This window comes from Acanthochromis polyacanthus, chromosome 16 (genome assembly GCF_021347895.1).
Source record: "Acanthochromis polyacanthus isolate Apoly-LR-REF ecotype Palm Island chromosome 16, KAUST_Apoly_ChrSc, whole genome shotgun sequence".
Lineage (NCBI taxonomy): Eukaryota > Metazoa > Chordata > Actinopteri > Pomacentridae > Acanthochromis > Acanthochromis polyacanthus.
In genome coordinates, this window is record NC_067128.1 from 28,917,494 (window position 1) to 28,929,887 (window position 12,394).

Below are 12,394 nucleotides of genomic sequence, written 5' to 3' on the forward strand. Positions count from 1 at the left end.
ATAATGAAAGTCGATATATATATAATGAAAGTCGATATATTTATATATATATATCAACTTTCATTATATATATATCGACTTTCATTATATATATATCAACTTTCATTATATATATCAACTTTCATTATATATATATCAAGTTTCATTATATATATATCGACTTTCATTATATATATATCAACTTTCATTATATATATCGACTTTCATTATATATATATATCAACTTTCATTATATATATATCGACTTTCATTATATATATATCAACTTTCATTATATATATCAACTTTCATTATATATATATCAAGTTTCATTATATATATATCGACTTTCATTATATATATATCAACTTTCATTATATATATCGACTTTCATTATATATATATATCAAGTTTCATTATATATATATCGACTTTCATTATATATATAATTTCCTAAACGGCATGCCATATATATGTATATGTATGTATATATATATATATATATATATACACACGTGGACAAAATTGTTGGTACCCCTCAGTTAAAGAAGGAAAAACCCACAATTCTCACTGAAATTACTTGAAACTCACAAAAGTAACAATAAATAAAAATTTATTGAAAATTGAATAATCAAAAACAGCCATTACTTTTGAATTGTTGATTAACATAATTATTTTAAAAAACAAACTAATGAAACAGGCCTGGACAAAAATGATGGTACCTCTATAAAAGATTGAAAACTATTTGACCAGAGTGACATGATTAACTCAGGTGTGTCATTTAATTGACATCACAGGTGTTTCCAAACTCATAATCAGTCAGTCTGCCTATTTAAAGGGAGACAAGTAGTCACCCTGCTGTTTGGTGAAAAGGTGTGTACCACACTGAACATGAACAACAGAAAGCGAAGGAGAGAATTGTCCCAGGACATCCGAAAAAAAATTATAGACAAACATCTTAAAGGTAAAGGCTATAAGACCATCTCTAAACAGCTTGAAGTTCCTGTGACAACAGTGGCTCATATTATTCAGAAGTTCAAGACCCACGGGACAGTAGCCAACCTCCCTGGACGTGGCCGCAAGAGGAAAATTGATGACAAATTGAAGAGACGGATCGTTCGAATTGTATCCAAAGAGCCCAGAGCAACCTCCAAAGAAATTAAAGGTGAACTCCAAGGCCAAGGTACATCAGTGTCAGATCGCACCATTCGTCGTTGTTTGAGCCAAAGTGGACTTCATGGGAGACGACCAAGGAGGACACCACTGCTGAAAAAAACTCATAAAAAAGCCAGACTGGAAATTGCAAAAATGCATGTTGACAAGCCACAAAGCTTCTGGGAGAATGTCCTTTGGACAGATGAGACCAAACTGGAGCTTTTTGGTAAGGCACATCAACTCTATGTTCATAGACTCAAAAACCAAGCATACGAAGAAAAGAACACTGTCCCTACGGTGAAACATGGAGGAGGCTCAGTAATGTTTTGGGGCTGCTTTGCTGCATCTGGCACAGGGTGTCTTGAAAGTGTACAAGGTACGATGAAATCTGAAGACTCTGAAGGCATTCTGGAGAGAAATGTGCTGCCTAGTGTCAGAAAGCTTGGTCTCAGTCGCAGGTCATGGGTCTTCCAACAGGACAACGATCCAAAACACACAGCCAAAAACACCCAAGAATGGCTGAGAGAAAAGCGTTGGACTATTCTAAAGTGGCCTTCTATGAGCCCAGATCTGAATCCCATTGAACATATGTGGAAGGAGCTGAAACATGCCATTTGGAGAAGACACCCATCAAACCTGAGACAACTGGAGCTGTTTGCTCATGAGGAGTGGGCCAAAATACCTGTTGACAGCTGCAGAACGCTCATTGACAAATACAGAAATCGTTTAATTGCAGTGATTGCCTCAAAAGGTTGTGCAACAAAATATTAAGTTATGGGTACCATCATTTTTGTCCAGCCCTATTTCATTAGTTTGTTTTTTTTAAATAATTATGTTAATCAACAATTCAAAAGTGATGGCTGATTTTGATTATTTAATTTTCAAAAAATTTTTATTTATTGTTACTTTTGTGAGTTTCAAGTGATTTCAGTGAGAATTGTGGGTTTTTCCTTCTTTAACTGAGGGGTACCAACAATTTTGTCCACGTGTGTATATATATATATATATATATATATATTCCCTTTCCTGATTCCTGTGAGTACTTGTTCTTTAGGTTAATTTTGTTAATTCAGTTTTAGATTTTAAGATTTCCATTTTTGAGTTAGTAGTGAATTGTTGTAATTTTTTTTGAGTAGTTTGGATTATATTATTTTTTTTCCCCTCAGTTCCTTTCACATTCTATGTATTGGTTTAGCTCTTGTTTTGTTAAGTAAAACCCTTTTTCACTCCCCCCCTATCTGCCATTTTCTATGTCTCTGCCTGGGTTCTCCAACTCCCCCCCGTAACATCAGTAATGCACATACTTAATGTAACTGCTTGTAGATCAGGTTATGAGTCAATCGTTTTGTGCAGTCCAGTTTGAAAAGAGCACCAGTTCTAAATCCTAATTTTCTTCCTATTGCAGAATCAGATGACAATCATGACTGAGATGGTAGTAAACAGCAGCACGCCACCCCGACCCAACCTGATGCAGACACCAATTCCAAATTCAGATTTGACTCTGTACACTGATGGTTCAGACCCTCTGAGTACATGTCATATAGGCTGTGCTGTAGTTAATGACTGGGAAGTTGTAGAAGCAGGTGTTCTCCCACCAAGCACCTCTGTACAGGCTGCTGAACTGTTTGCTCTTATCAGAGCCTGTGTTATCTCTAAGGACAAGGTCTTTACCATTTACAGAGACTCATGCTGTGCTTTCGGAGAAGCTCATGATTTTGCACAAATATGGAAACATGTGGAAAGCCACTCAGACATCACCAAATGATTAGTGGTTTGATTGGGCCAATTTTCTTGCCTAAACAATTGGCTATTGTAAAATGTGAGGCACACACTTATGGTTCTGACCACTTCTGGTTTCTCTGAGAAACGATAGCCGACACTGCAGCTAGACAAGCAGTCGTTTCGCCCATTCCTGTGGTACAGTGTCCCTGGATTCAGCCTTCTTACCCCCTTTTGCCCTCCTTTGTTGTTATGGAGCTGACTTTGAAGAGAAAAATCTTTGGGTTAGGAACGGTTGTTAACAGGAGTCTGACTTGTGACTCCACCCCGATGGTCGTCCTGTTCTCGTTCTCTCCATGTTTTTTTCTTGTGTATAACATGGTCCAACTCATGTTGGAAAGGTGGGATAAATAACATTTGATTACAGTGGTTTGTACCAGGAATCACACAGGTTTCACAAGCGCTGGTGAGAACATGTGTGATATGTCAGCAGACCAGACGTGCAGGGAACACAATCATGATCACCTGCCGCCCCCATTGGGTCCTTTTGTAAATTTGCAGATTGATTTCAGTGCACATACCCAGCTGTCAGGGTTACAAACACTTGCTGGTAATCACTATGTTTTCTAAGGAGGTGGAAGCATATCCAGCAAAGAAAGGTGCTAAAACGGTTGGGAGATGTTTGGGGGTACTGACAGGACTCGAGGCCCAGCTTCTGTTGCTAAAATTACTTAAAGCCAGCAATACTAAGATTTCAGTGGAAGCTGCATGTTATCACCCACAGAGCTCAAAACAGGTAGAATGAACTCTATCAAAGGAAAAACTGACAAACCATGTTGACAATAGGATTAAAATGGCCTGATGCCCTCCCAATCCTGCTGTATTCAGTCTGCAGCATTGTAAATTCAACAACAGGACTGAGCCCCCATGAGGTTCTCGTGCCTAGGTCCACAGGAGCTAGCACACCTTTGACCCCACACAGTCACTCTTATTAGTGTTTGACTGAGATACTAATAAAGTTTTATTTACAGGTCTCTGACAGGCTCACAAAACCATTAGAAGAGCCCATTCATCCTTTCCAGTGTGCCGATTATATACTAATTAAATCTTTGGAAGAAGAATCTTTCTCCTAGGTGGAAAGGTCCACATCAGGTGCTGTTGGTGACCCGGACGGCTGTGAAGGTCGAGGGCAGAGCAGAATGGATCTATACGAGTCTGTTGGCTGGCTCCTGTCAACAGGGAGAAACCAGCGTGATGTGGGTGTTGCTATTACTCCTGGCGGTGCACTGGAAAAAATGCCGCTCTCAAAACAAGAAAATAACTTATGTCAAGGAATTTTACCTTGAAATAAGTGAAAAAAAATCTGCTAATAGAAGAAGTGAAAAATGACTTGGTAAGATTTCTTGAAATAAGATATGATCTTTAGAATACTGAGATCTCAAAATTACTTGTTAAAACTTATTTTAAGCTATATTCTACCAGGATTGTCAAGCTTAGGTGTCTTAAAATAAGTCAGATATGCTTAAAAAAAAGAAGCAGTTTTTCACTCAAATAGATTTTCGCTTTCAGGTAACCTCCTAATTTGAGATGTATTAACCCTCCCATTGTCCTCATTCATGGACACAAAAAATACTGTTTCCTTGTCTGAAAAAAATCAGCAAAAAAATTCCTAAAATTTCTGAAATCTTCCAAAACTTTGGAAAAATTCCAATAATTACTTTAAACTTTTATTTAAAAAAAAATCCCTCAAATTTGGCAAGAAGATTCTTGTAAATATTTTCTAAAAATTTGTAAAAATTTTCCAAAAAATCCTAAAAAAAAATATCTAAAGCAATTCCATATCTATCAGTAAAACTTCTAATATTTTCTATTAGATGTCACAGCTTTAAACTGTAGCAGGAGAGAGTTAACGCAAAAACTCAAAATCTTCCAGTCTATTGCTTATTTTTAGTCACAGGTCTCATCCCATTTGATTTAAGATAATTTTGTGTTGTAAGTGTATGTATGGAGATCAATATAATCAATATATCAGAAAACTGACTAATGTGTTCTGTCAGTATTTTGTTTAATTGTATAATAGCGTAATCATAATGTCTCTTCAAATTATTAAAATAATTGACTTTACTGCCATTATCTGCTTCTCTAACATATATTAGTGTGTGTGTGTTTACAGTGTTTGCAAAATACCTGTCTACAGTCGAGCATAATATCAGAATATTCTATCACCTATTATTATTATTATCTATTATTCCCGCTATGAATATTAAAATATGCCGAACCATTTGTCCTGTATGGCTACATGTATGACGTTTGCAGCAAAAAATAAAAATAAAAAATGCGTGAAAATCAGTTTAATATTCAGAGTTAAGATGGATTAAATGCGCTGTCAAACAGTGGAGCGGGTGACCGGTCCAAGATGGCGGCCCCACCGCTCGTCAGCCCCAATAGGCAGTAGCGGTCGATGCGGCGTTTACTCTTTATATATGTCTATGGTTATACTGATGCACTGGTTCTGATGTGGGCTGGTTCTCGCCCTGGATCCTGAACAGGTCCTGCCTCCTGTTTGATCCAACCACCAGGAGGCAACAAACCACCAGAATCATATTGAACTAGACTGGGTGCTGTCTAACGGTGGACCTTCATCAGTTCATCTGTTAACAAACAGGAAGCCTGTAAAGTGAATCTGCCTGCAGCGAGTTTGACCTCTGGCCACTTCCTGTCCATCAGCTCTTTGCCTGGACATCAGACCAGACTGGGCGTGACGCCACTCCAGCAGCACTGATTGGATAGGACTGATGCACCTGAGTTTGAGTGTTTATTGACAGTTTAGAATGAGCTCTGGCGAATCCCAGTGTCGGGGTTTGGGCCCCTACAAGCTTCAGCATTAACCCCTGACTTTAGGTTGACTGTAATGTGATCAATCGGAGCCCGATCAGCAGATTAAAGAGGTGAAACTCAGCGGTCAGCCTGCTGCTTCCTGCCAGGAGGAATCTCTGACAAACAGACTCTCTCTGTCCGGTTGAGGATGACTGGGTTCACCGGACCTTATCCTGCCTGCTACACCTGCACTGTGCTCCACAGACACGTTCATGTGATTGAAGGATACTTTCCAGATGTTTTTGAAGCCTGTTTGTCACAGGGAGAAACTGGAGCACATTTTTATGTACAGCTTTTTCAGGGTTTAATCACGTTTGACCTCACAGGTGTTTGTGTCACTGAGGTGTGTTTAATCTCTTCTTTAATGCAGGTATAAGAGAGCTTTGGATTGCTGCTAAGCTTTTGATCACCTTTGGAGTCAAGAAACAGAGCTTTTCCACTGAAAGTTTTCTCTCACCCTAATCCTAGGAGCTTCAGTATACTGCTTTTTATTACACTGTTTAATACACAATCACATAATTTACATTTTGACAGAAGTTGAGTTTTAAAGGAAATTACACGGAAGATTTCCGGGAAATGAGCTGTAAGATAAAAAGTTTATGACACAAGACACCAAGCACAGGCACAAGACAAAAATACAGACATTTGTCTGTGGTCTGGGCCTGGGATCTTTCTGCATTAATGTGCATGTTCTCCCTGTGAATATAGGGGTTTTCTCCAGGTTCTCCGCCTTCCTCCCACAGTCCAAAAACATGCTGAGGATAACTGATAATTCTAAATTGTCCATATGTGTGAATTTGAGTGTGATTGTTTGTCTCTAGACTGGTAATCTGTCCAAGGTCCCTTGCCTTCGCCCTTAGTCAGTTGGGATAAACTCCAGCCCCCCCTGCGACCCTAATGAGGATTAGGCGGTGTATAGATAATGGATGGATGTTTTCTCTTAAAACTGATGAAAAAGATTTTGAAACAAGAAACACAACATAAAGGCTGTAAATAAACACACTGTCCAGGAGACATTTAAACGATATTTATTTTCTGCTCCACAGTTCTGATAGACCTGATTCATTTCAAAGGTTGCTATTATTTTACTCATTTTAGTGTTTGCTCCTCTGCTGCTGTTTAATGGGCCAACGAGATAAATTAGTCAAATTTACCGTAAATTAGGAACCCAAAATATATCTTAAACGTCGTATTGACTTCAGTTAGCATTCATGATTCAACATCATGAGGGAATTGCTGATTTTTTTTTATTTCATTTTTTTTGTGACACAAGATTTTCAGCAACCCGGAAAATGAAACATTTCTGTGGCCGCCTCGCCTCTGCTTTGGTGAAATCCATTCTGCGCCTCTACAGCAGATGTTACGGTTTTCTGTTCACACCCGGAAGCACTGCCCGCTGCTCAGTCGCCTCTCTGCCGCCTTCTTCTGGCACACGGGAATTTAACTTTTGCGTCCATATGGGCAACTTATTGACGTTAACCGTGAAGTGAGCGGCCATTCGTGTTCGCAGGAGAAGGGAGCTGGTGTGAATCTACTCTGTCCGGTCGAGGAGGCAGACGGAGCGGCCACGGAGCGCAGCGCCGCCGCTCAGTGACATTGACTCATTAGGAGTGTTGTTGCTGCCGCCGCGGCGCGCACAAGTTGGAGCGCTTTTCCTCCCCCACCTTCTCTCTCTCTTCTTTCCTCTCCCCCTCTCAGCTTCAAGCCACAATGAGCGAATACTTCAGCCTGTCGGACTGCGATGTGATCGGCTTCGACCTGGACCACACGCTGTGCCGCTACCATCTGAAGGAGACCTCCAGGGTGAGTGTGTCTGTGTGCGCGGCTCCGACTCAGCGCCATACGGTGGCCGTGACGCTTTGATCCGCGCCACATCTGGATCAAAATAAATAAATAAAAAATAATTGCACTCCGGAGCCGCCAACAACGCGCTCAGCGGTCACTCTGCTGCATGGAGACGCGCTGGTTGGAAAACGCATGTGTGAGTGGTTGGATGGATGGATGTGGCGTGGGGATGTATGGAGGAGGATGGATGCGATGCTGCAGTCACTCTGCGTGACTCACAGGTTGAACGTCGGCGGTGATGCTCTCACACATACATGCCTTTAAATCCCCTCTGAGGCCTGCTGCCAGCCTCCACATTCTCATTTCATTCAGTGCGTTGTGCTGCTGCTGGGGGCTACAATCACTGCAGACCTCTAGGTTATTTCTACATCCCTGAGTGACAAATAACACATAAATGACTGCTGGATCCCTGCTGATCATTACAGCCCGCATTTCCCAGTCCTGGAGTTCATTTGTGGTTTCTCCTGTCCCATCAATGTCGTACAGTATAAATGCCTACTAACCCTGTCAGTGCTGCAGGCTGCATGTAGAACCCCAAAAGTGGTGCTAAGTGGAGATTATCTGTTTACTGCTGTTGATAGGATTATTTTTGATTGCAGATGCATTCAATGCACTTCACAGAGTGAATGTTGTTAAGCCTTAAATTCATAAGTGGGTCAAAAATGACCTGATGAGCTCATTTTCTTGCAATATCTTTGTAATGAAAAGTTTTCATGTTCTAGCTATTTCTAAAAAAAAAGAAAACATGTTTTTGATATCATTCCACTTAATTTTTAAGTTACTTTTTATACTTTTAAAGAAATTGTAATATTTGTAGTACTACCTCAACCTCTTTATCACTATAATGTCATACAGAGGTGTAGAAGTGCACAAACTTGGAGGAATGGAGAGCGACAAAAGCTGGAGGGAAAGAGTGGAAAAATGTCAACAAAATGGATTTTGACATTCTTCTGTTCTGTCTAATATCCTTCTTTATCAGTTATCAAAAAGTGCAAAATGTGTTAGAAAGTGAAAAGTAAACATATTTCAAATATGAAGTCATTCTTGTGTGGACAAAAGTATAATATAAACAATAATACAAATGATTATTCTTAACCCAAATGACAAAAGTTGCATGAAAACACATTGCTTCTTATGCAGGTAAGTGTAGGGTCCACTCACTCGTCCATGTAAGGATTAATAATAGAGACATTTTCCAGGGTTGAGTGACAAGTAAGGATGCTCACTATTTTGTTGCAGCGTCATAATTTCAAGATTTGTAAATGAACTCAAACACATCATGCTACAACTTTTTTTTGTTGCTTAACTAAAAGTGAAACTCACAGGATTCCCATTTTTCATGGCTAATCTACAAGAAAAGTCAGCAAGATTCTCTGTTTAGAACTCGTACGGTCTTCACCTGACTATGGGAAGTGTTGAGATGACGTGTTGTGAATTTGCGCTACATACACTACAGTTCAAAAGTTTAGGGTCACCCAGACAATTTCATGTTTTCCATGAAACCTCACACTTTTATTCATGTGCTAACATAACTGCGCAAGAGTTTTCTAATCATCAATTAACCTTTCAACACCATTAGCTAACACAATGTAGCATTAGAACACAGGAGTGATGGTTGCTGGAAATGTTCCTCTGTACCCCTATGGAGATATTCCATTAAAAATCAACCATTTCCAGCTAGAAGAGTCATTTACCACACTGCCAATGTCCAGACTGTATTTCTGATTAATTTAATGTTATCTTGGAAAAAACACTTTTCTTTCAAAAACAAGGACATTTCTAAGTGATCTTAAACTTTTGAGTGGTAGTGTACATAAAGCTGAATTGAACTGAATGTAACTTAATTTACGTAGACTGAAGGTCTCATGGAAACACTGAGTCTCTTTAAAACTTTAGTCACAAAAGGCAGAGTTTGTTGACATGCAGGCTCCACATGTATGCTGCCAAATGAGCGAAGAACACTAGAGAAATACTGACAAAAGAACATTTGGTTTCCTAAAGACAATTTAATGGAGATATTTGAGATACAATGTGGGTAGTCTCGCATAGTCAATCCATCCTGCAGTATAGAAAGGTGTGTCTGCACTTCATCATCAATCTGCTATAGGCCGAAAAAAAAACAGTAAACAACAGTAATTATGTTGGGAATTGGTAAAAGAAGGACGCAACAACACTTTTCCCCTCAAAATAGTGTCACAGAATTGTTTTGGTCAAATATTTGCATGCAGGGAGGCCGTCAGACTCTGTCATTAAAATGCCCAATTCCCTAAAACCAAACAGGCGGGGCCATCTACCTCCAAGATCCAAATACTTGGTAAATTTTAAATGTTTTAGTTTAGCAGGTTGCTGTCTGAAGTGTGGTGTTGTTGTTTTTGATGGTGTTATTGAGGTCATCTGGTGAAAATTACTGTTTTTTCATATTGATGAAAAACAAAATGTCACAGTGTCATTTTTTTTTCAATATCGTGCAGACTTGCAGCTGCTTGTTCCTCAAATAGATATCAGTATACACTTAAAGCTGCGCTTATCTGTATTTTTCATATTAACAAACTAAAACTATTTAATGCCAATGGTGTCATACATGGTGACGAAGCAACAGCAGATCAACACCAAAATCTGTAGTCACCCTGTTTAGCTTATCGTTTTGGTTTGTGGGTTCATCTACAGCCTCAAGCAGCTGTTTTCAGCTGTTAAAGCAAACCCAGTGAACACAATTAAGACCGTACATCAGTGTAATATTTAGCTATTTAACTAAACAGAAATTAGGTGAATGACATTTACATGGAAACTACAAGTAACTGTTTGCTAACTCATTCACCATATCAACTTTATTTCACAATAGCATGCCAGATGTTGTGTTTTTAGTTTGTTCTCTTGTCTTCAAGGGGTCTAAAATCATATCGCAGCTTTAAAGATACACTCCTTGATTTAGTTGTGAGAGAACCCAAATGCCACTCCTGATCTTTTGTTGCACTCAGCGGGCTATAAATCATCACTTAACTGAGAGGAAGGCTAATAATTTAATTTGTGCCAAGTCTCCTACCAGAGAGCTTTGACGAAAATCCACAGATGTAGTCTGAGTTGGAGGAAAAACCTGCATTTCTTTGCCATTCAGAGGCACAGAGCTCCAATCCCTTTGCTGCTCCTGCCAGTGTGTGATGTTATTTGCTCTCTGTGTTTACAGCTCATCTATGAGAGCTTTGCCAGGTATCTGGTGGAGCATAAAGGATATGACAAGGACCTGCTGAATCTAACTCCAGCTACCTGGGACTTCTGGTGAGTCAGCAGCAGCAGCAGTTTTCTCAGCCAAACTGTGACAGAAGAATACCTGATGATCCTTCAGTGATTTTATTCACACTTCAATACAAGCTTTAAATCACAGTGTACTAACTTGGACATCATCACTGATAAACACGGCTCTTCTTTTTGCCGTGCCGCCTGTTAGTAGGCCATTACCCAACCCCTATCCAAGTAAAATCAATATTGACACTGGAATGTCACTCTGCCAGGACCCAAAGAATTGCTGATTCTTTTTTCTCAATAGCCTTTTATTTGTAAGCTTTTCACAAGCAGGCACATCTTACATGTACACGTTAATGCTGCATGATACGTACTACTGCATATGCAGGACCTTGGCAGACAGATGCTTGTATTCTTGTTTTTAAGCGATAATCTATAAGAAGCAACTTTATTAAACAATAATGAGAATGAAACATGTTGTAAGACAAATTCCTCAGTCTATATTTGTATAGCTAAGAGTAGTTTGTTCATTGAGTTTGTGTCATAAAAGGGACTACAATGTTACATCAGTACAAGTCTTTTATATGTAAAAGTAAACAACAAAGAGTGTTTGACTTCCACAACATGCAAGATTAAGGACTTTGCCCCCCAAAATATGTCCAAATATGTGTATTTTATATAGTATTAAATGCAAAATAAATGCATATTTTTTCTTGGGAGTTTGGGTGATGTTCACAGTGCGCAAGTTGGGTGTTTCTTTTCCTATTTTAACATTTATTCAGCTAAAAATATCTTCAGTGGGCCAGAAAGCAAATATTGATGCTGTTTTTGTAACTTACTGACTTTTGTGTGTAGTTTTAAAGGGCTAGTGGTTGATCTGGAGGACGGAAACCTTGTGAAGCTAGCCGAAGATGGAACTGTCTTGCGGTAAGCTCTTGCTGCAATAAGTGTATTTAAACACCCCTTCAGTTTCATTGTGTTCACAGATCTTTAAAGTGAGACTTTATTTCTTGCTTGATTAGAGCGACGCATGGAACCAATGACCTCAGCACAGAAGAGATCATCAAACATTACGGCCCAAAAAGAGAGTGGAAGCACTTCAACAGCCTCAATACCTCGTTCACAAGATCTGGTGAGATGTTTACGCCTCTGTGTATCACCTAATAACTGTATGCTGTCAGCTTTTACACAGAGTTGTGTGTATTTAGTGCATTTTTTTTATCTTTACATTTAACTGCATTTGCTTGATATACTGGTATTTTCCTTTGCTCTTTGCAGCAAAATACTATTTCTATGACAACTACTTTGATCTGCCTGGGGCTTTCCTCTGTGGAAGAGTCGTGGACATGTTGCACAAGGTGATATTGGATGAGAAACTGGGGGGTTTCATATTAATGGTTAACATTGTCATAGGAAATATGCAAATTAAACCATGTCCTAATGTTTTTTTTTCTTTGAACAGCGAGGAAATGAGGTGAATTCTGACTTTTGGAAAGACATGATGGCTGCCATCGACCACAATTACAACACATCTGCTTTCAAAGGTAGGCTGTTTTTTTTCTAACTGAAACAACACACA

The 12,394-nt window shown here is 39.2% G+C and overlaps 1 protein-coding gene across 1 annotated transcript in view; it reads left to right on the forward strand.

Moving 5' to 3' along the window:
* Positions 1-7,101: 7,101 nt before the first annotated feature.
* The window catches only part of nt5dc1 (5'-nucleotidase domain containing 1), an 84,298-nt gene continuing 79,005 nt past the window's right edge, over positions 7,102-12,394 (forward strand). Inside the window, exons 1-6 of the mRNA XM_051960711.1 lie at positions 7,102-7,533; positions 10,760-10,851; positions 11,671-11,742; positions 11,838-11,947; positions 12,094-12,173; positions 12,278-12,359. Of these exons, the coding sequence (XP_051816671.1) occupies positions 7,441-7,533; positions 10,760-10,851; positions 11,671-11,742; positions 11,838-11,947; positions 12,094-12,173; positions 12,278-12,359 (529 nt within the window). The 5' untranslated portion in view covers positions 7,102-7,440. The remainder of the gene's footprint in view (positions 7,534-10,759; positions 10,852-11,670; positions 11,743-11,837; positions 11,948-12,093; positions 12,174-12,277; positions 12,360-12,394) is intronic.